This window comes from Podarcis muralis, chromosome Z (assembly GCF_964188315.1).
Source record: "Podarcis muralis chromosome Z, rPodMur119.hap1.1, whole genome shotgun sequence".
NCBI classification, from domain to species: Eukaryota; Metazoa; Chordata; class Lepidosauria; order Squamata; family Lacertidae; genus Podarcis; species Podarcis muralis.
Window position 1 is genome coordinate 17,339,631 of NC_135673.1, and position 22,800 is coordinate 17,362,430.

Below are 22,800 nucleotides of genomic sequence, written 5' to 3' on the forward strand. Positions count from 1 at the left end.
ATCGGTCTGTCTCAGGAGACAATGGAGTGTGCCTGCAGGGGTTGAGTTAAACCACTGTGTTAGCAGCACAGAAGTTACTCCCCTGGGGTTCAAAGCCTGGGCAGTGTGAATGGAGGTCCTGGGCTGCCCACACAACAAGACCACCCTCTCAGCCTAGCTGATGTGGTCCAAAGGAAAGCAGAGCAATATGTTTGGCACCAGCTTGGCTACAGGAGTTGCCAGAAGGAGACGTACAAGGCACCATCCAACCACCTTCAAGACTCCACTCTGTATTTGTATAGAGTTTACTCCTTGGCCTTTTCTTCTGAAGATATCCCACAAGACAGTGGAGGTTTAGGATCAGAGTTTTCCTTCTCTCCTACCTGGGCTCCCTTCCCAGGTTGGGAAGCCCCACCTGCCCATCACTTCCCTCTACAGTGCATTCAGAAACTGCCTTCTTGACCACTGGGCCTACTATTGGTCTCATCTGCTTAATCTGCTGGAGCCTGTCTTCACAGGCAGGTAAAGTCCTTAACACACCAGGAGTTTGTTACCCATCGGCTCCCCTCACCTGGTTTAGCAGGCCAGTTGAAGCTGTTCCTGGGGTGTGGCCGCTGACATATGCTGTCAGCTTCTAGGAGCTGCAGGTGAGAGCTAAGTGCAGGGTGGGGACCAAAGGTGGACAAATTACCCCTGAAAGATCATGACATGTCTCCTAATCAGAGAAACTGCCCCTTCCCTAACACTCCATGTGTTGCTCATAAATACATACCCAGTGTGATTGGTGAGTTTGCTGCAATTTTGCTATTTTATATTCCTTGCTGCTTTTCTTGTATTTAAATACTTTTACTGAGTCTCTTTCATATTGATTGGCCCATCTATCTCAGTGTCCTCTGCACTGACTGGCAGCAGCTCTCCAGGGTTTCAGGCAGGGATTCTTGAACGTTACATGAGTGGAGGCACCAGATGGCATGGCGTAGATCCCTGCCATTTTTTCTCTTGCTGCAGAGCCCTGGTGTCACAGATGCACAGGCCCAGCTGGTCATTCTCCCCAGAAGGAACTCTGTTGAAAAGCATTAGCGTCCCAAGAGGAAGTGAGGGCAGGTGATGCAGACACCAGCTCTCTGGCGCTTTTCTGTTTATTTCCAGGGTTTTCTCTCGACACAGACTGCCTTTTTGGCTGGGGCTCTCAGCTATCCAAAGATGACAAATTGAACAGATATAAGACAAAAAGGAATGGAGAGGAAAATATGCACAGAAACCCTGTATGGGTGAGAAGAGGAGACAGGGAAGTGTGATTTAGCTGGAAGAGATAAGGACATAAGAGGAGCCCAGCTGGATCATGCAAAAAGGCCCTTCTAGCCCAGCATCCTGCTCTCACTTATGTCCATTTACTATAGGACTGCAGAACCCCAAGCCTGGGGCCCAAATGCAGCTCTTCAGTCCTTTCTGTCTGACCCTTGCAACTCTCACCAGCCACACCCCTCAACAGCTTGGCTTCACACCCTCCCTGAGTATTTTTGCATGACTGTAAATATGTCCTTGAACTCTGATAATGCCACTTGCTTGCCTGGAAGGAGGATTGAGAAAGGAATGTTTGTGTAGAAACTAACCTACTGCACATGGGTAAAATTCGAATCCATTGCCCACTTTCACCTTTGTCCCCACTCACCACAGCCATATGACCTCCAAAAAGTTGCCCATTAGAGAATGCAGCCCTCAAGCTGAAAAGCTCCCCGCTCCCGCCCCAGTTTCAAATATGTGTTTTTCTACCAACAGGGTGATGTTCTAAGAACCACCTGCATGTACAACACTGAAGACAGGACTAAGGCAACTGTGGTGAGCATCTCTGGATAGGTTCTGGGATACAGTATGGATTTGTGCCACTTGTGAAGATATGCAAAAATCCAGAAGCCAAATGGGTGCTGCCTTCATTCTCTGTCTAACACTGCATATAACATGCAAAACCAGAACGAAGTATTCAAAATAAACAGTAGTACAAAATCCCACTCTTAATCTGCATAGTTTATAGACACCCTTTTGCAGAATGTGGATTGCTTGATCGCGTAACTTTTTAATATTGCGTTTTGTAACATGGAACACTATGATTTTTGGCCTTCTGAAACTGGGTGAGGGTGTAATGCAAGTGAGACCATGTCTACTTAGAAGGAAGTCCTGTTGGATTGAATGGGGTTTACTCCCAAATGAGTGGATGTAGGATCTGAGACTTGGCCACGAAGGGCATGGAATGAAGGAAAGACTATGGAATATGGGAGTTTGGGTTTGGTGTGCAATAGGACAGGCCTTCCTCATGGGAGGAGTCAACAGAGCTGGGTCCCTCCGTTCACATCTTCTTCTCAATTTCTGCAACCTACAGGGCGGTTTTGGCATTATGGAAGAGATGTGTGTGAACTACATCCACTACTACCCCCAGACGGAGCTGGAGCTGTGTAAGAGCGCCATAGATTTGGGCTACCTCCATCGCTATTTTAATCTAGTAAACAGGTAATGCATTGTAATTGCCCTAATGTGAGATCATTAACTGAGGGACAAACTGGCTTGCTGGAGGATCCACCAAAATGGTCTCTGGTAGGGCTACATTGACCCAAACTGGGCTGACACAGAGAAAACCCAACCCAGCTTGAATCCAGACCCAGAATCAATTTGTGGGACAGGGCTAAAGTTTAATTAGGGTTATTTAAAGCCTAATTTAACATACGATCAACAGGGACACTCACAGTCCTACCTGTAGATACCATTGGGGATGGAACCTCTTGTATGCAAAGCAGCTGCTTTGCTCTACTGAACTATCACTCTGCCCCTTAAAATAAAGCAAGATTCTGGTCCCCAGAATTCTGAAGGAAGGACTGAGTTTAATAGGAACATAGAAAGCTGCCTTATACTGAATCAGATCCTTGGTCCATCTAGCTCAGTTTTGTCCACTCTGACTGGCAGTGGCTTTTGGGGATTTCAGGCAGGGAGTCTTTTCCCAGCTCCACCTGCAGATTCTAGGTATTGAACCTGGAACCTTCTGCAGGTGCTGTACTACTAAGCTGTTTTTGATGTTATGAGGCTTTGCCTTTTTCTCTTCTTCCCTTCCTAAGACAAGAGTTTTCTCCTTCTGGCAGGTTTAACGATGAGGATGTCTGCACATGCCCAGAGACCTCTGTCACAGAGCAATTTGCTTCTGTCCCTTGGAATTCTTTCAACAGAGATGTCCTGAAGTCCCTGTATGACTTTGCCCCAATTTCTATGCATTGTAATAAATCCTCAGCAGTGCTTTTTCCGGTACGTATAGCAATGAGGAACTTTGGGGGAAGCTGGGGGAAGCTGGGGGAAGTGGACAGAGAAATCAAAGGTGTTTTACCAATTCCTTGGTCTGTGCTGGGTTTCTTTGTCAATGAACACAAGGGCTAATATCTAAGTGAACTATTGGAATTAATGGGTCTACTCCACAGGTTTATTCAGATCCTGGGCACATTGCATCAGTTTTCCCGATTGTAAAACCAGCATTTCTGTCCTGTTCTAATGTTCCTTTCATGTGGCAGTACTTGTGGCATTATGGAGCTGTGGCTTTTTTTACCACAGTGGCTTTTTTGATCTAGCCCAAACCCCTGCAATGCATGTCATGCTGAATGTCATTCACACCACTGGGTGTGGCATGACATAAAGATGAACATCACGGGACAACGCCAATACTCCCCACCCCTTCTGCACATGCGAGCTTCTGTTCCCCCACATCTCCCCTTAAAACAGCAGGATGGAATTGTAATATGGTATAACTGCTTAAAATTTCATCACTTTACTCCCACAGTTTTCTGGGTTAAGGGGGTTGCAAATGGATTTTTTTCCCTGGAATCAAATAACATGGAAATGAGTGCTAATCTTCTGCTATATTCTGCCAGATTTCAGGAAGTGGTTTTTACTTTATTTGAAAGCGCAAATATAATGTGCAAATTAATAGTTTGGGCAACATCAGGGAAATGGAATAAAGTGTTGTTTGAATGTAGCCCACAACTAATGTTGGACAAGTTGGTCTTGGCCATTAATTTCAATAGGTCTACTCTGAGTAGGGCTAGCATTGGATACAACCCATTGCATTCTTTTTTCATGATGAAGACAAGTGGAACAAGTTCCCCTCCTCCCTTCCAAGTATTATTTTGCCCTGTTTTGCAATTGCATGCATATTATTATTCACAACTGTCTAATTTTCTCCCCATTTCATTGCCCATCCAAAGGCACAGGCACATGTTTCTAAGTAGTAATGCAGACCTGAATGGCCACAGTGTGTTGCCTATGCATGAAGGTCTACAGCTAGCACAACTGGAGACTCCTCTGGAGCAACAGATTTATGCTTTTCATATCAGAAGTGCAAAATTCCATAGGTATTTCTCAGTGACATTGAATATAAAGCACCAAACACACATACATACACGCACCCCAGCTCTCAGGGCATCCCAGGAGAGAAAAATGTGCCTTTTTGACTGTCTATTTTAGACTCTTTCAGCCCAAAGATAGGTCTCATAGAAAGTGACAATGAATAATCTTGGCCAGGAGGGACATGTGATGAGCAGCCTTCATCACTGAAGACCTTTGCTTCTGTAGTTGGACTTTAAAAGTAATCACCCAAACTGTTTAAGTCATAAATAGAAGGATTGAATCCACTTTATGAAGGGGAAGTTATTGGATTTGGAGGACAGTGCAAGGCTAGGGAAACTTTTGTATGATCCACCAAGGCAAGGCCTACTAGGGATGACTCAGAGCTCCACATCTGCTGATGCCTGGAATCCATGTGGTCTCTAGGGGCAATTCCACCCAATTCCACATGCAGAACCCTGTTGAATCATAACTTCAGTGCTGGTGACTCCATTGCATCTGAGGACAGCAAGCTAGTTTAGAGGGTGTAGGTCAAACCATCAGCTTGCCACTGCTTCCTGCACATTCCTCCTGAGGCTACTGCCTCACTCTGCTGAATGATAAGACCAGATTTGCATTCTGGAATGGAATCAGGAATCTGTCGCACTGTGAGAAGACCATACCTAAAAAAAATTGGGCTGTTCTAAGCCTCTTTCCCTGAGTTTGGCATTGGATGGTTGAACTCACTCCAGAGTTTTGGAGCTGTTCTGCTATTCACCCCTCATTTTTTTGGCATCTAGTTCCCAAAGAAGTGGGATGATGAACAAAAGGCTTAGAGTTGAGAGGTCAAGCACATGGCCCCGATTGTGCAGAAAGTTCAGTGCTCGCCATCAAACACTTAAAGGACTGGAAGTTAAGAAATGCCTTTGAAAGCAGCTATCTTATCTGGACAGAGGTGGGGGAATAACTTATTCACACAGTGCATAGTTAAACTATGGAACTCACTCCCACAGGGAGGCAGTGATGGCCACCAACCTAGATGGCTTTTATAAGAAGTTTAGACAAATTAATAGTGAAGGCTATTGATGGCTACAAGCCACGATGACTAAGCTCTGCCTCCTGAGGCAGCAATGGAAGCAGCAATGCTTCTGAGTATAATCAGGGGTATAAGTAACAAATTATTATTATTATTATATTATTATTATAAATATACACTTTTAGATACCCAGGAAGGTCACTTATTTCCCCAGTTGAGTTTCTCCTCAAAGTTCCTAAAATAACAGAACTACAGCTTTTTAACAACTCGGGGCAGGTCTTTCAGTATGGCTGCTCCTGTTCTGTAGAACAGCATGAATCTTGTGATCCTGTTGGAACTTTCCAGAAACGAATGAAGATGTTTCTGTCTGGACAAGCTTGTCCAGCAGGATGAAGTCTCTATCTTAGGCATTCACAGAATCAGAATCATAGAATCATAGAGTTGGAAGGGATCCCAAGAGTCATCTAGTCCAACCCCCTGCAATGCAGAAATTTCAACTAAAGCACCCATCCAACCTCTGCTTAAAAACATCCAATGTGGTCAGAAAGTTCTTCCCGATGTTTAGTCCAAATCCCTTTTGTTGTAACTTGAAGCCATTGGTTTGGACCCTACCCTCCAGAGCAGGAGAAAACAAGCTTGGTCCATCCTCCATGTGACAGCCCTTCAAATATTTGAAGATGGCTATTGTATCTCCTTTCAGTTTCCTCTTTTTCAGGCTAAACATTCAGTCTGTTATCATTTATAAACCTCTTGTTCATTGTTGCTGATTTGCACTGTTATTCAAAATATTTCTTAGCAGTTTTTACAGTGTATTTGTACGTTACTGTGACTTACCATGGGATGTATGTAAAATGATGATGATAATGATGATGATGATGATGAATGATTAATAAACTGCTTCTCTCTCCAGGGTGAATGGGAGAGGCAACCTGTACCGAAGATCACAGAGATACTACAGGAACCAGAGTCAAGCTGCGAGCCCAACCTAGTCCGTCCCCCAGTGTCTCCCACTCTTGTTAAACTCAACAAGGTGCCTTTAAAGTGAGAGCTGGACCTAACTTAGGCCTCATCCACACCTTACATTTAAAGCACTATGATACCAGTTTAAACTTCCCCCAAATATTATTTCCCTCCAATAATTCATTAAGGGTACAGAGAACTGTTAGAAGAATGGAGGTGGGGTGTGTGTCTCCTAACAGGGCTACAATTCTCAGAGTGGTTTAACAATCAATCCCTCTTCACAGCGAACTCTGGGAACTGTAACTCTAACAGCTTTCAACACCCTGAACAAGCTACAGTTCCCATGATTCTTTTGGGGGGGGGCAGAAATGTTAAGCTGTGATAATACTGCTTGGAATGTATAGTACAGGTTGGGCTTTTAAGCAGACAGCTGCAATCCTCATAAAAGGATAATGGGCAAAGGAGAATTTCTTTACCACCCCAGGAGGCAGACCTCGAGCCAGGGTTTTTTGAGGTGTGTGGGGGTGTTGAGTGAAGCTCTGTTCAGAAGTTAGAACAAGCCTACAGAGAGCAGTATGCTTGGATTTCAATCATAGCAGCTCTGCGGGTGAGCGACAGGACTTATTCTCAAACAAAAATGAGCCTCACAGATGTATCTTCATGGATGGCCCCATTCTGAGGCACATAACAAGGCCTGACTCCCCCTTTGGCTCTGCCTACAAACCAGATCCCACCAGGTGTTCCTCTGACCCACCCCAAGTTCTGCTCCAAAACTCAAAAGAGGAAGTCTTTTAAAATAATAATCAAATTGAGTGGGAGTGTCAAAACACAGAAAATGAGCCTAATGCCCTCTGTGTTGAGGACTGATTGGTCTGTGGACCTGAGCTGATGTGATGGAGGAACACGGACCATCTGTGTGTGTTTTTCACCCACAAACCCGTTAATAGTTACAACTCAACCCGCAACATTTATAAATAAACGTAATTGCAAAGATCACACCAAGCCTGCTGCAATGTGTATGTGCACTCTTTTCTCCTTGATGGACAAACCCCACAGTCTATGGAAGGAACACAAAGATATTAATCATCATTGTTTATTTGTGTATTTGAAGACCAGGAGACTAGTCCCCAGAAACTGCATCTGCAAAAATGGTGTTACAATTGGCTTGTCACTTCTAGCTCTATGGTTTGCTTGAGAGCCCTGCTTGCCTTATTCCTTCTCAATATCGGTTGCTGGAAACCAGAAGAGAGAATGTTCTTGTGCTCATTCCCACTGGGGCATCTGGTTGGACACTGCAAGAACAAGATGCTGGACTAGATGGGCCTTTGGCCTGATCCTGCAGGGTTCTTCTTTTTGCCAATTTTTTAAATTGATTTTCCATTAATTTCAATGAATTGTCACCAAATTAATAGAAATTTAAAAGCTGACTTCCCCCATGTTCCTTCTTTTTCCCTCCCTCCATTGCTGCTCCAAATACATTAGCTTTCCCAACTTTCATTTCAATATTCAATAAAATTAAACATAATTATATACAGGTTTTCTTCTTCTCCTCCTCTCCATTTTGTCACCATAATTACCCTGTGAGTTGGATTTGCCAAGAGAGAGCACTTGACCCAAGCTCCCCCACCAGCTGTCACCCTTAAGTAGGGATTTGAGCCCTAGCCTCCTGGGTCCTAGTCCAAGGCTCTATAACCACTTCACCACACTGGCTCCTAAAGCGTATTTATCCCTAGCTTCTAGACAGGGCATTCCACCTGCCTCTTTTAAAATGCCACCTAACAGTGACAAGCCCTCAGATCATTAAGAAAGTCTGCTACTTTCATCCCAAGAACTGCTTTTATTTGTAAGCAAAGTTAATCAATTTGGCTGCATCCCCAAGCTGCCGCTGAAGTCAGCGGGCCTTCTGAGCAGGCAAGGTTAGGATCACACTGTTAAAAGCCATATAGTGACCCAACTCTGATTTCTTGGACAGGACAGGGGCTGGATGGTTGTGTTGAAATCAAGACAGCAGGGCACCGATTTGTGTCCAGTTGTCAATAGAAATAACAATATGTCCCAGAAGGCGTTAAGCATCTCAGCAGGAAAGGAAGTTCATGGTAAGATTGACAGGAGTAGTGGATGCTGAAGAGAAATCACAGGGGCTGATCCTCATTGAAACTGGTACTGGGGAACGCAGGGCGCCCAAGCTATAGGCGGAGCTGGAGCCAGAGCCAGTGACAGGCAGGGCCAACTAATTCCAGTGTTATCCCCATCTTCCTACGAGCTGACTTCTACAAAGGGCAACACTGAGACTAAGGAGGAGGAGGTGGAAGCTGACAGGCAATGCCATTCCCTAGGCTTCTCGTAAGTAGGAAAGAAGGCATATAAGAGCTAGCTGAAGGCAGAGTGGGGTTGGTGGGGCAGAACCCCATTTGCCCTAATGGACCAGCTTCCACTGCATGGGGTAGAGTGGGGTGGGGGGAAGGAACATGATTGTCATGATCTGCTACAGAGCTTCTTCTTGAGGCATTTCACTGGCCACTACCAATTAATTGGTGGAGGTCACTTCCACATTGATCTGGTCCAGCAGGGCTCTTCAAGTTTTCCTTGGGTCCTAAGCTCTGTGGAATTTTGCTGAGTCATCATTTGTCCCCTGCCCCACCCAGTTTATAGTCTAGTCATGGTCCAGTCCTTTGTCCATCCATCTCAGTAGATCCCTTTCACTCTCTTGTTCTCTGGATCAAAGGGTGTCCTAGTGTGTGCTTTAGCTGCGTAAGGGACCCCCATCCTTTCCAAGGTGTATTCACCACTTTTCACAAAGTCCAGGGAGACCTGAAGATGAGACAAAGCCATGTTGTAGATATAAGTATTAGATATTTTCCCACCAAAAGGGTTTCGTTTAATTTTCCCCCTTGTTCTTCTTACGGCTGCTATTAACATGCAAATGAGACTGGGATTAGCATGCCAGGTGGGAAAGAGCAACCCCACATGTCAAACATCTGCTTAATGAGCAATGCATTCTGCAGGGCACATTTGGTGATCAGTCCACTCAGCAGAACATCACCTGTCTGCCACAACAGCAGCAGCAGCACTGTTTCCCAGCATAGGGACCCCTTCCACTCCTTTAACTGGGGGTTCACAGTGCCTGAACTAAAGGTTTTTTGGAGGTGAGGTACCCTTCTGAACACATCAATTCAAGGATACTGTTATGTGGGCAGCAAGCAATGTGAAGAAAACACTGGAGGTGCTTGAAAGGAAAGTTCAGTAAACAAACAGCAAAACACTGCATCAAAATTGCTATTCTGGAATATAGAAAGCTGCCTTCTATAGTCAGTCCATCTCACTTAGTACTGCCTGCACTGACTGGCAATGGCTCTCCAGGGGTTTCAGATGGGAGTTGCTGGGGATTGAACCTGCACTCTGCTGCTGCAATTCATTTTTCTTTAAAAAAGCAAAATTCCAGACCCATGGTTCTGAAAGCAGAGGCTGAATTAAACAGATACATTGAAAGCTGCCTTTCAGATATTTGGTCCATCTAGCTCAGTACTGTCTACACTGACTGGCAGTGACTCTCTAGGGTTTCGGAAAGGGAGTCTCTTCCAGCCCTACCTGGAGATGCTGGGGACTGAATCTTTTGCATTTGAAGCAAATGTTCTCCCAGTGAGATACAGCCCCTGTTCTAAGGCACACAGGCCAACACAGCTTCATCAATAAAAAGTCAACGTATCAAGTAAAAACTCCATAATTGGTCAATGACCCTAAATCCACAGCAGGGAACAGCTGAATGTCACAGTGCACCCAAGGAAACCTTATCATCATCTCATTTCGTGACAGCACAGTGTTCCCATCTCAACCTCTTGCACGTGCACACAAAAGCCCTCGTCCCTTGTGGCTTGTCCATCTGGTCCAAAACAAACTGTCAAGAGATTTCAGCTTCACCAACAATTCCTCCCCTCCCCAACACACACACACACACACACACACACACACCACCCCTCCCTCCCTTCCTTTGATGTCAAGCTCCCCCCCCCCACTTTTCGCTTAAGGCTCCTCTGTTGCATTACTAGATGCCAGCAAAAGGGAGAAGGGAATAGGCTAAAGGCATAGGGAAGGCAAAGTCATTAAATTGCTGGAAATCATGTCCACAGTGACAGGTGTATCGCCTTCTTGGATTGGGAAAAAGGTGGGCAGGCAGGCAGGGGCTGCTAAAGAACTGTGGACTACTGCCCCTCCATAATTATTCATTTTAAAAGTATTTCAACTAGTTACCCTACAGCTCTCTCAACAGCTCATGATGAGATTTAAAATAGGAAAGAAACAAGATATGAATAAAACACAAGAACAGCCACAAACCAATTCATCAGAGAGGGCTGCACACCACCCGGTTCTCACCCTGACTTGACCCATGGTCCCAATCTGGGGTTTCATAATTGTGTCAACCCAGGTAATAATTCTAATTAATTAACCAATTAATCAAACAACTACCCCCCCAAAAAAAGAAACCTGATGCAGTTTCATTGGCACTAACTCATGGAACCTCCCTGTAATGTTTCGTGTAGGTTTTTTAAAGGCAGGAACAGAAAGCCTGCATTTTCAAGTATAATTGGCACTCCTAGCACCAAATACAGAATTGCCCACTCATCTCAATGCAACTTGGAGATGTGTTGCTTCCAAGACTCACCGGTCCACCATCAGGATCCCGGATGTAGCCATAAGCTATTGTCTTGTTGATAGCATGCCCAAAGTCTGCCCTACGGATGTGCCCAACAGCTTTGCCATTCCTGAAGATGGCCTCCAAACCAAACATTGGCACTTTTCTGGAGAGAGCAGAGAAAGACATTAGGTAGAAAGGCATCAGGTATGATGCAAGTTTATGGCAGAGGGCAAATCATGTCAGAAACTTGCCTTGCTGCAAATTCAGGAACTGAGGAGAGAGACTAGAGCATCGAATAAACAAACATTTGCAAGTATCCAACACAAGATCCTCTCCCAGCTTTATCATTTCCCAATTTCACAAAGCAATGTGTCAAAAGGTTGAATGCAATTCAGGGGCACGTTTCGAAATCTTTGCTTCGGTATTTCAAGTGCTGCTGGCATCTCCTGTTCCTTTTAGAAGGCTTCGGATATGAGATCTGTCAGCTGTCAGAAACAGTCAGTGCTAAAAAGTGCTGCACACTAGCCATCAAACTTGTTCAGAAATTAAAATACCCATGATGCACCCACTTCTAAATGAAGGTAATTGCTAAACTACATGAAACGTGAACCATCAAAAACGTCCAGTCCTTCAACACTAGCAGTGTCACACCCAGTATGTTGCCCAGGAATTCTAAGAAATGCAAAAGTCAGTGCATTTTTTAAATCAGTGATTAAAATTAGGGCAGTTTTGAAAGGTTTGGTCTGCCATCTTGATTCAAAATGGCATCCAATTGGATCCAAATATAGATAAAAACTGGTTCAGGAACCATTGTGCAAAATTTGGTTAAAATCAGGGTAGTTTTGAAAGGTTCCGTCCATCATCTTGATTCAAAATAATGTCCAATTGTACCCAATCACAGATGAAAACCTGGTTCTCAATATTATGAACTATCAAGCAAAACTTGGGGGGGGGGGGTTCTGTGAATAGGTTTTGCTTAAAGTAGATCCATTACAAATCAGTGGAGCTAAGTTAAAAATGTGCATCAGCTACTCTGAGTAGGACTAACATGGACTAGCCTGTTGCAGATTTGATTCCAATTATAGGATACCCAATAGAAGTAGCAGTTCTAGATTCAGGTAGGTAGCCATGTTGGTCTGACATAGACAAAATAAATAAATAAAAATTAAAAAAATTCTCCAGTAGCACTTTAGAGACCAACTAAGTTTTTTCTGGGTATAAGCTTTTGTGTGCATGCACACTTCTTCAAGATAGGAAGTAGCAGTTGTTTTGTAAAGATCTGGAGAAGTTTTGACATTGACATCTGCAGAGGGCAATGGAGGAGGCTGACTTAGATTGATCCATCTCAGTACTGTCAACACTGACTCTTCAAGGTTGCAGGAGGGACATTCCCAGCCCTGCCTGGAGATGGTGTGGAGTCCACACTTCTGCCTGGAGAGCCATGTGCTCTACTAGCTGAGTGACAGTCCTTGTCCTTTTGCAAATTAGAGAGGCCTGAAGGCCAACTTGAGAGTCTGATCAGAAATGTTGAGCTAGATGCCATCAGATACATGCAACTGCCTACCAGTGGCTACTCACTCATCAGTGGTGAAGCAGACGAGGCGGCGGAATATTCCAGCTGCTTTCTGAGCCTCAATGGCTTCCCTCCCAAGGAAAGGGGTGTCAGTTTTGAGCTTGCATGTGAAAGCCAGGCCAGCTTCTAGGGGAGTATCATCAGGACGGAGGTCTGCATGCCAGTGCCTATAGCCTGAGAAGAAACACAACAGCCACAGACAGACCACATAGAGATGACTCCCTGGCAATGGAAGGTAAGCTCCCTCCACCCAGATCAACTCAGAAAGTGCCCAGTTTTTTGACATGCTCCCTCCGACCATCCTTATAGGACAATCAGGTTTCATCCAAATCCATTTTGAGAGACATTGGGCTTCATCCAAGCCTATTCTGAGAGAGACAACTTCCTACCAGCCCACCAAATCCATGTTTCCAGGACCTAACCTACTCAGAGCAAATGCATGTTACAAATGTTACATAACAATTACAACTACTACAACTACTAATATTAAATAGCAACAATAATAAAATATGGGGGGGCAGGTAATTGATCATATGATTTGGTGCATGTACATCATTTGAATGGCAATGCCCATCAACTCTGAGGGACCCCAGCCCCCTCAAATATTTTACTGGGGAAGCTGAAGACCCCTCAGCTGCTAGGAGTTGGCTCCTATGATAATAATAGTATTCCCAAGATAGGAAATACAATTTCAGTGATCTAGAACCACCAGAAGCTGCTATTTATCAAGTCAGACTAATAGTCTACCTAGCTCAGGAAGGAGCTTTCCCCAGGCAAATGGGGATTGAACTTGGGACATTCTGCATGCACAGCATATGCTCTACCACTGAGCTATGACCCTTCCCCTAAGAGCTATGGCATCTCTGTGATCATAAGTAGCCTGAGAAATGGGGAAATAATCAATCAAGTCTGGGAAACAGGAATGGAATGAGTGCAAAGAAGTCTGTAGCCTCCATTATGACTGTGGGCTTTTGGCATACACACAGAGAGAGATTCAGACACAGCTGCCAGTAGAGTTTGAATCAAAGCGGCTGTTGAGAAGGCTTAGCCTGATCCAAAATGGCAACACTCAAATAATGTTCAGAGGGGAAATCTGATTATCCAGTTATTATACAGGTCTGGGTTTCAGTGGCATCTTCAATCCATGACCACAACTAGTCAGGAATTCCAGCAGGATTTCAAGACAAACTGAAAACATGAAAGCAGGGGTGGAGAAACCTGTGGCCCTTCAGATGTTTGAGGACTCCATCCCTCATCAGATCCAGCATGGCCAACTGTCAGAGATGGTGATGGGAGCTGAAGTCCAACAATGTCTAGAGGGCATCATGTTGTCTACCCTTGCTTCAGAGGGAACCTCTGCACCTTCAGATGCAGATGGACTGAGTATGGCCAATGGTCATGGATTATAAGGGCTGCCTAAAATCTAGAGGGTCACAGGTTCCCCCTCCATGGGACCAAGAAGTCCCAGGTTCATCAATCCTTGGGATCTCCTGGAAGGGCTTGGAAAGAATGGACAGTCAGTATTAGCTGGCCTTTCCCATTCTGCTGCCATCTAGATGTTGCTGAATTTCCAAATCCCACCAGGCCATAAACAGCAAAGCTAATAGGCAGGGATGATAAGAGGGCACTGAGAGGGCAGTGCAGGATCCCCAATATCTGAGCTAGATAGAAGTCTGTCTCCAGGCCATCACTGCAGATAGAAGCAAGGACTGTCCAAACACCTTTTTCAATGCTGAGAGAGTCGATGGCCCTGTAGCCAGCATTGATGATGCCATGCCTGGCGCCAGCCTTCATAACTGACCGGTAGACCCTCACGCAGTGCTCCTTGGGGACATGAAGCTCCCAGCCCATCTCTCCCACAAACGACAGCCTCATGGCACGGACCTGAGAAGGAAGAACATAGGAACTTAAAGAGGAACTTGGATGCTGGATAAGGTCAGTGGCCCATCTAACCCTGTTCTCACAATGGTATTGTTGTTTTCCCATCCTTGCCTTAGTTTTGAAGTGGCCGGGGACACTTGGGAATGGCTTTTCATTTATTCCAAATATCACCTCACCAGTAGCCTGACCTCTCTGCAGCCTCACTGGGTGCCAGCACATCATTTAAAGCCTGGGGAAGATGTCAGGAAGTTAATTCATCCCACAGGGCAGCCAGGGAGGCTGTGGAGTGCTGGAGATATGTTTACGAGAGAGAGGGGGGGGAGGGAGGGAGGGAGGGAGGGAGGAAAGAAAGAAAGAAAGAAAGAAAGAAAGAAAGAAAGAAAGAAAGAAAGAAAGAAAGAAAGAATGCCACCCTTGGCCAGCACCTAATGGGAGAACCTGCCCTGTGTCTCAACTTGGGTTTTTATTCAGTGTGTCATGCTCTTCACCCCTTTCGCCCATCTACAGTCATATATTTTTTTTTGTTCTAACTTTGCGACAGTTGGCCTACTGGTGCTAGAGACGGGAGATGGCGTGTCACCAGAGCAACTGAGTTAATACAACGGGACACCTCACAGTTGTTTTTCTCCTTCGCTCCTTGCTCTTCTGGTCCTCTGAATTTCCCCACGGGATGTATTTTAAAATAGCAGATTTATTTCCTATCCTTGAGTCCCATCAAACCCCTGGAAGGGAATGAGGCACTGACAATTACACCAGCACAATGGGGGCCTGTCAGCAGCATGACGAGCCCCCCACTCCCCGACCACCCGGAGGAATGGAGCCGTCAGCCCTGCTGATTTCCAAGCCTTCCTCCGGAGATGATCATTTAACACGACACGTTGCATTAATCTAGATTAGCCAGATGAAATATTCATGGGCTCCTAAGCGGAGGATAGCTGTTCAAATCCGTTTATTAAGGACAGGGAACAAAGTGAGACATGGAAGGAAGTGTCAAGTTATCAGCTTTGATTGGCCATGTGGAGAGTCCCTCAGCTGTCAGAGAATATAAGAAGGGCCTGGCTGCTGGATCGGGCCAATGGCCCATTTCGTCCAGAATCCAGTTCTTACAGTGGCCAACCAGATGCCTCTTCTGAAAAGCCCTCAACCAGGACCCCACCATCTGGCATCCAAAGGTAGACTTTCTCTGGGCATAGAGGTCCTACTATCACAATAGATCAATCAGGACAGAGGGTCAGCTGTTCTGCTACAATGGACAACCAGATACCCCAGTTGGGAACCTGTAAGCAAGACCAGAGCACAAAAGCAACTCTCCACACTTATGTTTCCCAGCAACTGGCATTCAGAGGCAAACAGGTAGAAACATTTACGAGGGACCATGCTCAGTTATCACCAGCTTCAGCCAAAAGGATTTGGGTCATAAGGGTCTCTAGGAGAGCTCCTGCCAGTCAGATCCAGCAACACTAGTCTATGCAAGCTCAGCAACCTGGTGGCAGCTTCCTGCATCTATCCTGACAGCAGCCCCCAAACCCACATGCTTTCCAATCACTCTTCAGCTCTGTGGCATGTGGCAAAATAACTGCAGTTTCTCCTCTCCAACCCTGCTTTCTGAGCATAACCTCTGAAAATTTAAGGAAAGGGTTAATTCTTTTCCAGCCTCCCACCCACCTACAAAAAGCTCTGAACATTCACACCCCTCCTGATTAGATTGTCAACCTTCAGAAATGCTTTGCTGCGCCACTGAGAGTGTGACAGCTCCCAGCCAAGGCTCTATTGTCAGGGGAGCTCAAAATAAACCCACAATCCGCTTTCAGTTTCCCACCCCATGGCTGCTGAGGGAGTTGCTCTTTTGAGCAGAGAATTCTACTCTAGTAGCTTTTCATTTTAGACATGTCTTTTGAGAATTAACCCCCACTCCTCGTTTGTCTTTTTTAAGCCCACCAACTTCAGCGTCTCTCTTTGCTAGGCTTTAGCCTGTTCCCCGTCCAATTCCTGGCTATGTTTTAACAAGGCAGGAAGAAATTCAACAGGGGTAGCTCTGCTTATGGCTCTATATCCATCCTGATAAAAGAACAAACAAACAAATCACACCACTTAATTCTGTTCAAGGCAAATCCTCTGCCAGAGGAAAATTATTTTGCCAGCTATAAGGCAATGGAACAGAGAGAAGTGCCTAATACCAAGTTAGATCTGTGGTCCAGCCAGCTCTATATTGTCTGCACTAATTAGCAGTGGCTCTCCAGGGTTTCAGGCAAGAGTCCTCCCCAGTCCCACCTGGAGATGCTGGGGTTTGAACCTGCGGTCTTCTACATGCAAGGCAGATCATCTACCAATGAGCTATGATCCTTCCCACTGTATCCAGAGGATGAGGATAAGGAAAAGGGAGTCTCTCTCTATTGCATTTTTAAATGACTGCAATCCACACGCTAGGACCTTATGGTGCAGGTCGGGTTATGAAATCATAATAATAATAACAGGAATACAAGAATGGGGACTTTTCAGTGGTGGCTCCCTACTTATGGAATGCTTGGGGAGGTTCATCTGGCATCCAAATATATGCAATGATTGTGCCAAGTAAAAACATTCCAATTTCATCAGACCTTTGCCTTTTTGCACAGGTGGGATGTTTTAATGTAGTTTTTTTTAAAAGAATTATCTTTTAACTTATTTGTTTTTTATGTAAACGTATGCATGTTTTTTGTTTTTGCATAAAATATCGTAAGTTGCTTTGAGTTGCCGTGGCAAAAAAGCAAAACCACACTGAGATCCCTACCGTGCAGCCTGCAGCTTTCACCAGTTTGTGAGTGGAGAAAGGGAAGGCTTCATTGCTGAGGTCCGTCTCCAGGACTTCCTGCAAGACAGCGCGGCTGTGAGGAAGGAGAGGAACCCTGGTGAGGAGAAGATGGCGACCAACTGCCAGGAATGACACACACACCCTTCCAACATTCCCCACAATCCCTGCCATGAGGGCCAGCCCATTACATGTTGCTGCCTGAGGCAAATGACAAGCTGACACCTCCTCACATTCCACACCCCAAATGCAAAGCAACTACCAAGGGCCTTCAAATTTCTTCCACTTTGGCCAATGATCCATCTCGCTGTCTGCTGGGAAGGTGCCTTCCAAGTACTCTTTTCGGTGCCTGCTGAAAACATTCTTGCTTAGACAAGCCTACCTAGATGTACAGAATGTGGATGTGTGTTTTAATATATTTTTTAGTTTGTCGCTGATTTTCATTTTTTAATGTTGTTTTAAATGGTTTTACTAATAATTTTATTGTTTCATTCTCTTTTTAAACTTTTTTGGGGGTATGTCTTTTACAGTCAGGTGCTGTGCAAATTAAATAAAATAAAATGAGTAAGCAAATGTTAAAATGACATGGGCCAACCCCAGCAAAATCCATAGAGTGTTACATACATACATCAGTCACGTATAAGAAGGAAAACTGAGCGGGGGCAATGTCAAATAACTGGATCATTGAATGCCTTGCCAAGGCTTCAATTCTATATGACGTAGCCTATCCATAAGTAAGCATGAGAAGCTGGAGGTCTGACACTGACATCACTTCTATTTGCATAGCTGATACAGGGGGCCATTCCTTGCCAGTATGATTATGTTTAGTTTGGCCTCTGACACTTTTGCTTTATGTTTCCAGTAACTGGTAGGCAGAAGAATCACTGCTCTGACCATCAAGGTAGAACATAGCCATTGTGGCTAGTAGCCATTGATAGCCCTCTCCTCTTCCATGAACTTGTCCAATCCTCTTTTTAAAGTCTTCTAGGTTGGTGGCCATCTCCTCCTCCTGTGGAAGTGAGCTCCATAGTTCAACAACATGCTGTGTGAAGAAGGACTTTCTTTCTCCCAAACTTCCCCTTGCCATCCCATCAGACATTAGGCTTTAAGGTCTTCCCAATAGAGGGCAATCTCCAAGCTGGCAGCAGTAAAGAGCATAGCTAACTAGCCCCAACTCATTCCTGTTTTAAATGGAATTCTCCAACACCACTTCTCAGAATGTGGCTTCGGAGCATGGGAAGGGATTCTTAGAATCATAGAATTGTAGAGTTGGAAGGGACCCTGAGGTAGGAATCTACAAGGCAGGAATCTCAACTAAAGCATCCATGACAGATGGCCATCCAACCTCTGCTTGAAATCTCCAAGATAGAGTCCACCACTTTCCACTGTTGAACAGCAATTACTGTCAGAACTTTCTTCCTGATGTTTAGCTGATGTTTCTTGTAACTTGAAGCCATTGGTTCAGGTCCTCCCCTCCAGAGCAGGAGAAAACAAGCTTGCTCCATCTTCCATGTCACAGCCCTTGAAATATTTGAAGGTGGCTATCATAACTCCTCTCAGTTTCCTCTTTTCCAGGCTAAACATACCCAGCTCCTTCAACTGTTCCTCATAAGGCATGGTTTCCAGACTTTCCTGCTAACGTTGAAAATCTCAGTTCCTCCAGAATCTGTGGTAATGAGTGCTCACTTTCTTTAAACATGCCAGGGAAGCTTTTGAGGATCTTCCTGTCCCACCCTGAATAAGCTGACACAGAAAAGTGACAGGAGCCAGAGATTATCTTTAGTGGACCAGGATATTTTGGGGCCCACTGAGCATAGGGTCCCTTGGCACATCACAGACGCCAGCGCACCAAGGCTGACAAGCAATTGCTGTCCCCTGAGGATCAGCTCTGGGCTGAGGAAACAGGATGCCATTAACACAGCCATGGGCAGCATTACGAAAATGAAGGGCGTGAATGCAAGGATAATGAGTGGAAATCCTCTTAGACTCCAGTTGCAAAGCTTCGCCTGCCCTCAGAAATGTGCCATCAAAGAGACAGCTGGCAAGAAAGGGCCCTCAGAAAGCTAATCAGGAGGAAAAGGAAAGCTCCAGAGAGACATGATACGTGCTCCACAGGGAATCTCTTGGCCGATTTTGGGGGAGTGTCAGCCTAGCATGGAGAAGGTCCCAAGATTCAATCCCCAGTGGAATCTCCAGGTAGGGGTGTGACAGGTCTATGTCTGGAATCCTGGAGGGCTGCTGCCAGTCAGCATAGATAATACTGAGCTGGATAAACCATTGGTCTGACTTGAGATAAGGCAGCTTCTGAGAGTTCTCTTGAAAGAGGGATCAGCTGTTAAACCAGTCTGGGAACAGTAGCTCTCTGAGAGGAACAGAGGTCTCCTTGCAACTCTCGGCACCCTAAAAAAAACCACAGTTCCCAGGTGGTGGGAGAGCCAGTGTGGTGTAGTGGTTAAGAGCAATAGACTCGTAATCTGGGGAACCAGGTTCACTTCCCCACTCCTCCACATGCAGCTGCTGGGTGACCTTGGGTCAGTCACACTTCTCTGAAGTCTCTCAGCCCCACTCACCTCACAGAGTGTTTGTTGTGGGGGAGGAAGGGAAAGGAGAATGTTAGCCGCTTTGAGACTCCTTAGGGTAGTGATAAAGCGGGATATCAAAGCCAAACTCCTCCTCCTCCTCCTCCTCTTCTTCTTCTTCTTCTTCTTCTTCTTCTTCTTCTTCTTCTGAAGTCATGCTTGCTTAAAGTAGTACGATACTGCTTTGAACATATAGTGCAGACAGGATCTCAGGATGTAAAATTAAGCAGCTGACAAGATAATCAATATGCTCCTGAGGAATACTGAGGACCAAAGGAAGGCGTGTGGGTGTGTGAGTGGGTGTGGGTGTAAATGCATGTGCAAGAGAAGGGAGCAAAGGAAAGGGAGGAGGCCACCACCCCACTTTTCCTAAATAGCATTTTTGAAGCCACCATAATTCTGTAGTTATAAGAGCATAAAATATGCCCTGCTGGATCAGACCAAAAGCCCATCTATTCTAGCATCCTGTTTTCTCAACGTCTAACCAGATGTCCATTATGGGAAACCCTTGCAAGCAGGATTTGAGCACAACAGAAACTCTCCCCACTTGAAAATCCCAGTGGAAGAAGAACATAAGAAGAGCCTGGGTGCTGGATCCAGCCAAAGGATGCCCATCTCATCCCGTCTTCTCAATAGGAAGTCCACAAGCAGGAGCTGATATGGATACTTTCCGTCTAAGACCATCCCCAAACTAGAAATTTACAAAGCCCTCTTGATCAATTTCTCAAACTCATTCTCAACTGCTGCCAAAAAAATCAGTGGGTATTTCACCTGGGAAGGTACAATAAAATTGAGGATGAGGGGGTGTTGGCTCTTGAGATTTTTTTTAGAGCCTCCAAATCCAGAGCCCCATGGAACAGAGGAAACAGTCTTATACCTAATTTACAGGTAGGTGTTGGTCTGCTGTAATTGAAACAAAATTAAAAAATTCCTTCCAGTAGCACTTTAGAGTCCAACTAAGATAGTTATTGATATGAGCTTTCGTGCACATGCATACTTCTTCAGATACCAATTTATAACATTAAAAATGCATTATAAAAATGTGACACCAGATGGTGCTGTAGAGCAGAATCCAAAGTCAATGGCAGATTGCCTTGGGAGTGTTTTCTCCCCTATAGCATTTTTCCCCCCATAGTGTTTTTTTATATCTGTATAGATCCAGCCCTAGTCAGGCTACTGAGTTACATCTAGCTCAATATCACCTACTCAATATTGACTGACGGCAGCTCTCCAGGAATTCAGAGAGAAGTCTCTCCCAGACCCACCTGGAGATGCAACTGGGGAATGAACCACCTAGTGTATACAATAAATATCCTACAGTGGTGCCCCGCAAGACGAACGCCTCGCAAGACGGAAAACCCGCTAGACGAAAGGGTTTTCCGTTTTGGAGGCGCTTCGCAAAACGAATTTCCCTATGGGCTTGCTTCGCAAGACGACAGCCCATAGGGAAATCTCCGGGACAGCGGGGAAGCGCAGCACGTCTTCCCCACTGTCCTTGGACCTCCTCCGAAGCCTGGCGGCGGGGCGGGGACACCTCCTCCTGCCGCCGCCGGGCTTCGGAAGGCTCCTCCGAAGCCGGGCGGCGGGGCGGGAACACCTCCCGCCGCCGCCCGGCTTCGGAACGATGCTCCGAAGCCGGGCGGCGGGGCCGCGAAGCCTGGGCGCGCTGATCTCAGCGCGCGCAGGCTTCGGCTTGCTGGCAACTCTCCGCAAGCAGCGGGAGCGCTCCCGCTGCTTGCGGAGAGGTCCGCGAAGCCTGTCCAGGACAGCTTTTGAAGGCAGGCGGGGGGGGGAGCAAAGACTTTCACACCCCGCCCGCCTTCAGAAGAGGTCCTTTGTCCCCCCCTGCCTGCCTTCCCGGGAGAGCGGAGAAACGCAGCGCGTTTCTCCGCTGTCCCGGAAGGCTTTTGAAGGCAGGCGGGGGGGGGGGGAAGCAAAGACTTTCACCCCCTGCCCGCCTTCAGAAGAGGTCCTGGACCTCTTCTGAAGGCTGGCGGGGGGCGAAAGTCTTTGTCCCCCCTGCCTGCCTTCCCAGGGGCTTTTAAATCGCCCCGGACAGCGGAGACGTCCTCCGCTGTCCCGGGGCGATTTTAAAATGCCGCCTGCCAGCATTTTAAGATCACCCCGGACAGCGGAGAAGCCCTCCGCTGTCCCGGGGTTTTTTAAAATGCTGGCGGGCGGCAGCGGAGGCTTCGCTCCCGCCCGCCAGCATTTTAAGATCGCCCCGGGACAGCGGAGAAGTCTCCGCTGTCCCGGGTTTTTTTTTAAATGCTGGGGGTGGGAAGAAAAGCCTTTGTCCCCCCCCCCCCAGCCTTCAGAAGAGGTCGGGGGACAGACTGTCCCCGGACCTGGTCTGAAGTCGGTTTCCATAGGAACGCATTAATTGATTTTCAATGCATTCCTATGGGAAACCGTGCATCGCAAGACGAAAAACTCGCAAGACGAAGAGACTTGCGGAACGAATTAATTTCGTCTTGCGAGGCACCACTGTAATTTATTCAGTCATGGGTTAAAAAGAACAACCAGACTACCCTGGGTCCATTTCCCACCTGTGACTCTCACCTGTATGGTCCCTGGATGCTGATCATTCCAAGCTGTTCTGACTGGTCAATCAACTGGCACTGGAACTTCTTGTCCTGCAGGACTGTCATGATATGGGACCAGTTGTGCTGTGCTACTGCTCCCCCAATTGCAAGGTAGTAGCCATCCCCTAGGAAGAAGGACAGGTAATATTAAATAGGCATCTTGCTGCTTATCTACTACAGAGTCTGGTTCAAGGTCCTTGTATTAATTAACAAAGCCCTGAACAGCTTAGGTCCAAGGAACCTTAGGGATCCCCTGAGTCCTTCTGTTCCAGCTCCATCACTGACATCATCTGCAAGAGTGCCATTTGTCGTACCCCTGAGTTGGTGAAGCTTGTTTGACAAGAACAAGGAACTGAACCTTGATTGTCATTCCTGTGAAATGCTCTGCCAATGAAGATTGAGCAGCTGCCTTCTGTGCCAACGTTTAAAT

General features: G+C 46.1%; 2 protein-coding genes across 3 annotated transcripts in view; one reads left to right on the plus strand and one right to left on the minus strand.

Moving 5' to 3' along the window:
• Positions 1–7,327, plus strand: part of DBH (dopamine beta-hydroxylase) — a 33,682-nt gene extending 26,355 nt beyond the window's left edge. The window contains exons 10-13 of the mRNA XM_028714705.2: positions 1,759–1,818; positions 2,357–2,484; positions 3,108–3,267; positions 6,282–7,327. Coding sequence (XP_028570538.2) covers positions 1,759–1,818; positions 2,357–2,484; positions 3,108–3,267; positions 6,282–6,416 — 483 coding nt within the window. The 3' untranslated portion in view covers positions 6,417–7,327. The remainder of the gene's footprint in view (positions 1–1,758; positions 1,819–2,356; positions 2,485–3,107; positions 3,268–6,281) is intronic.
• An 83-nt stretch (positions 7,328–7,410) lies between these two features.
• SARDH (sarcosine dehydrogenase) overlaps positions 7,411–22,800 on the minus strand; it is a 51,661-nt gene continuing 36,271 nt past the window's right edge. Inside the window, exons 17-22 of one of the 2 annotated variants that reach the window (XM_028714703.2) lie at positions 22,348–22,495; positions 17,189–17,282; positions 14,259–14,421; positions 12,543–12,711; positions 10,992–11,127; positions 7,411–9,142 (exon numbers count right to left, since the gene is read on the minus strand). In XM_028714703.2, the coding sequence (XP_028570536.2) occupies positions 9,017–9,142; positions 10,992–11,127; positions 12,543–12,711; positions 14,259–14,421; positions 17,189–17,282; positions 22,348–22,495 (836 nt within the window). In that variant the 3' untranslated portion in view covers positions 7,411–9,016. The remainder of the gene's footprint in view (positions 9,143–10,991; positions 11,128–12,542; positions 12,712–14,258; positions 14,422–17,188; positions 17,283–22,347; positions 22,496–22,800) is intronic. The other variant, XM_028714704.2, reaches the window with a different exon arrangement.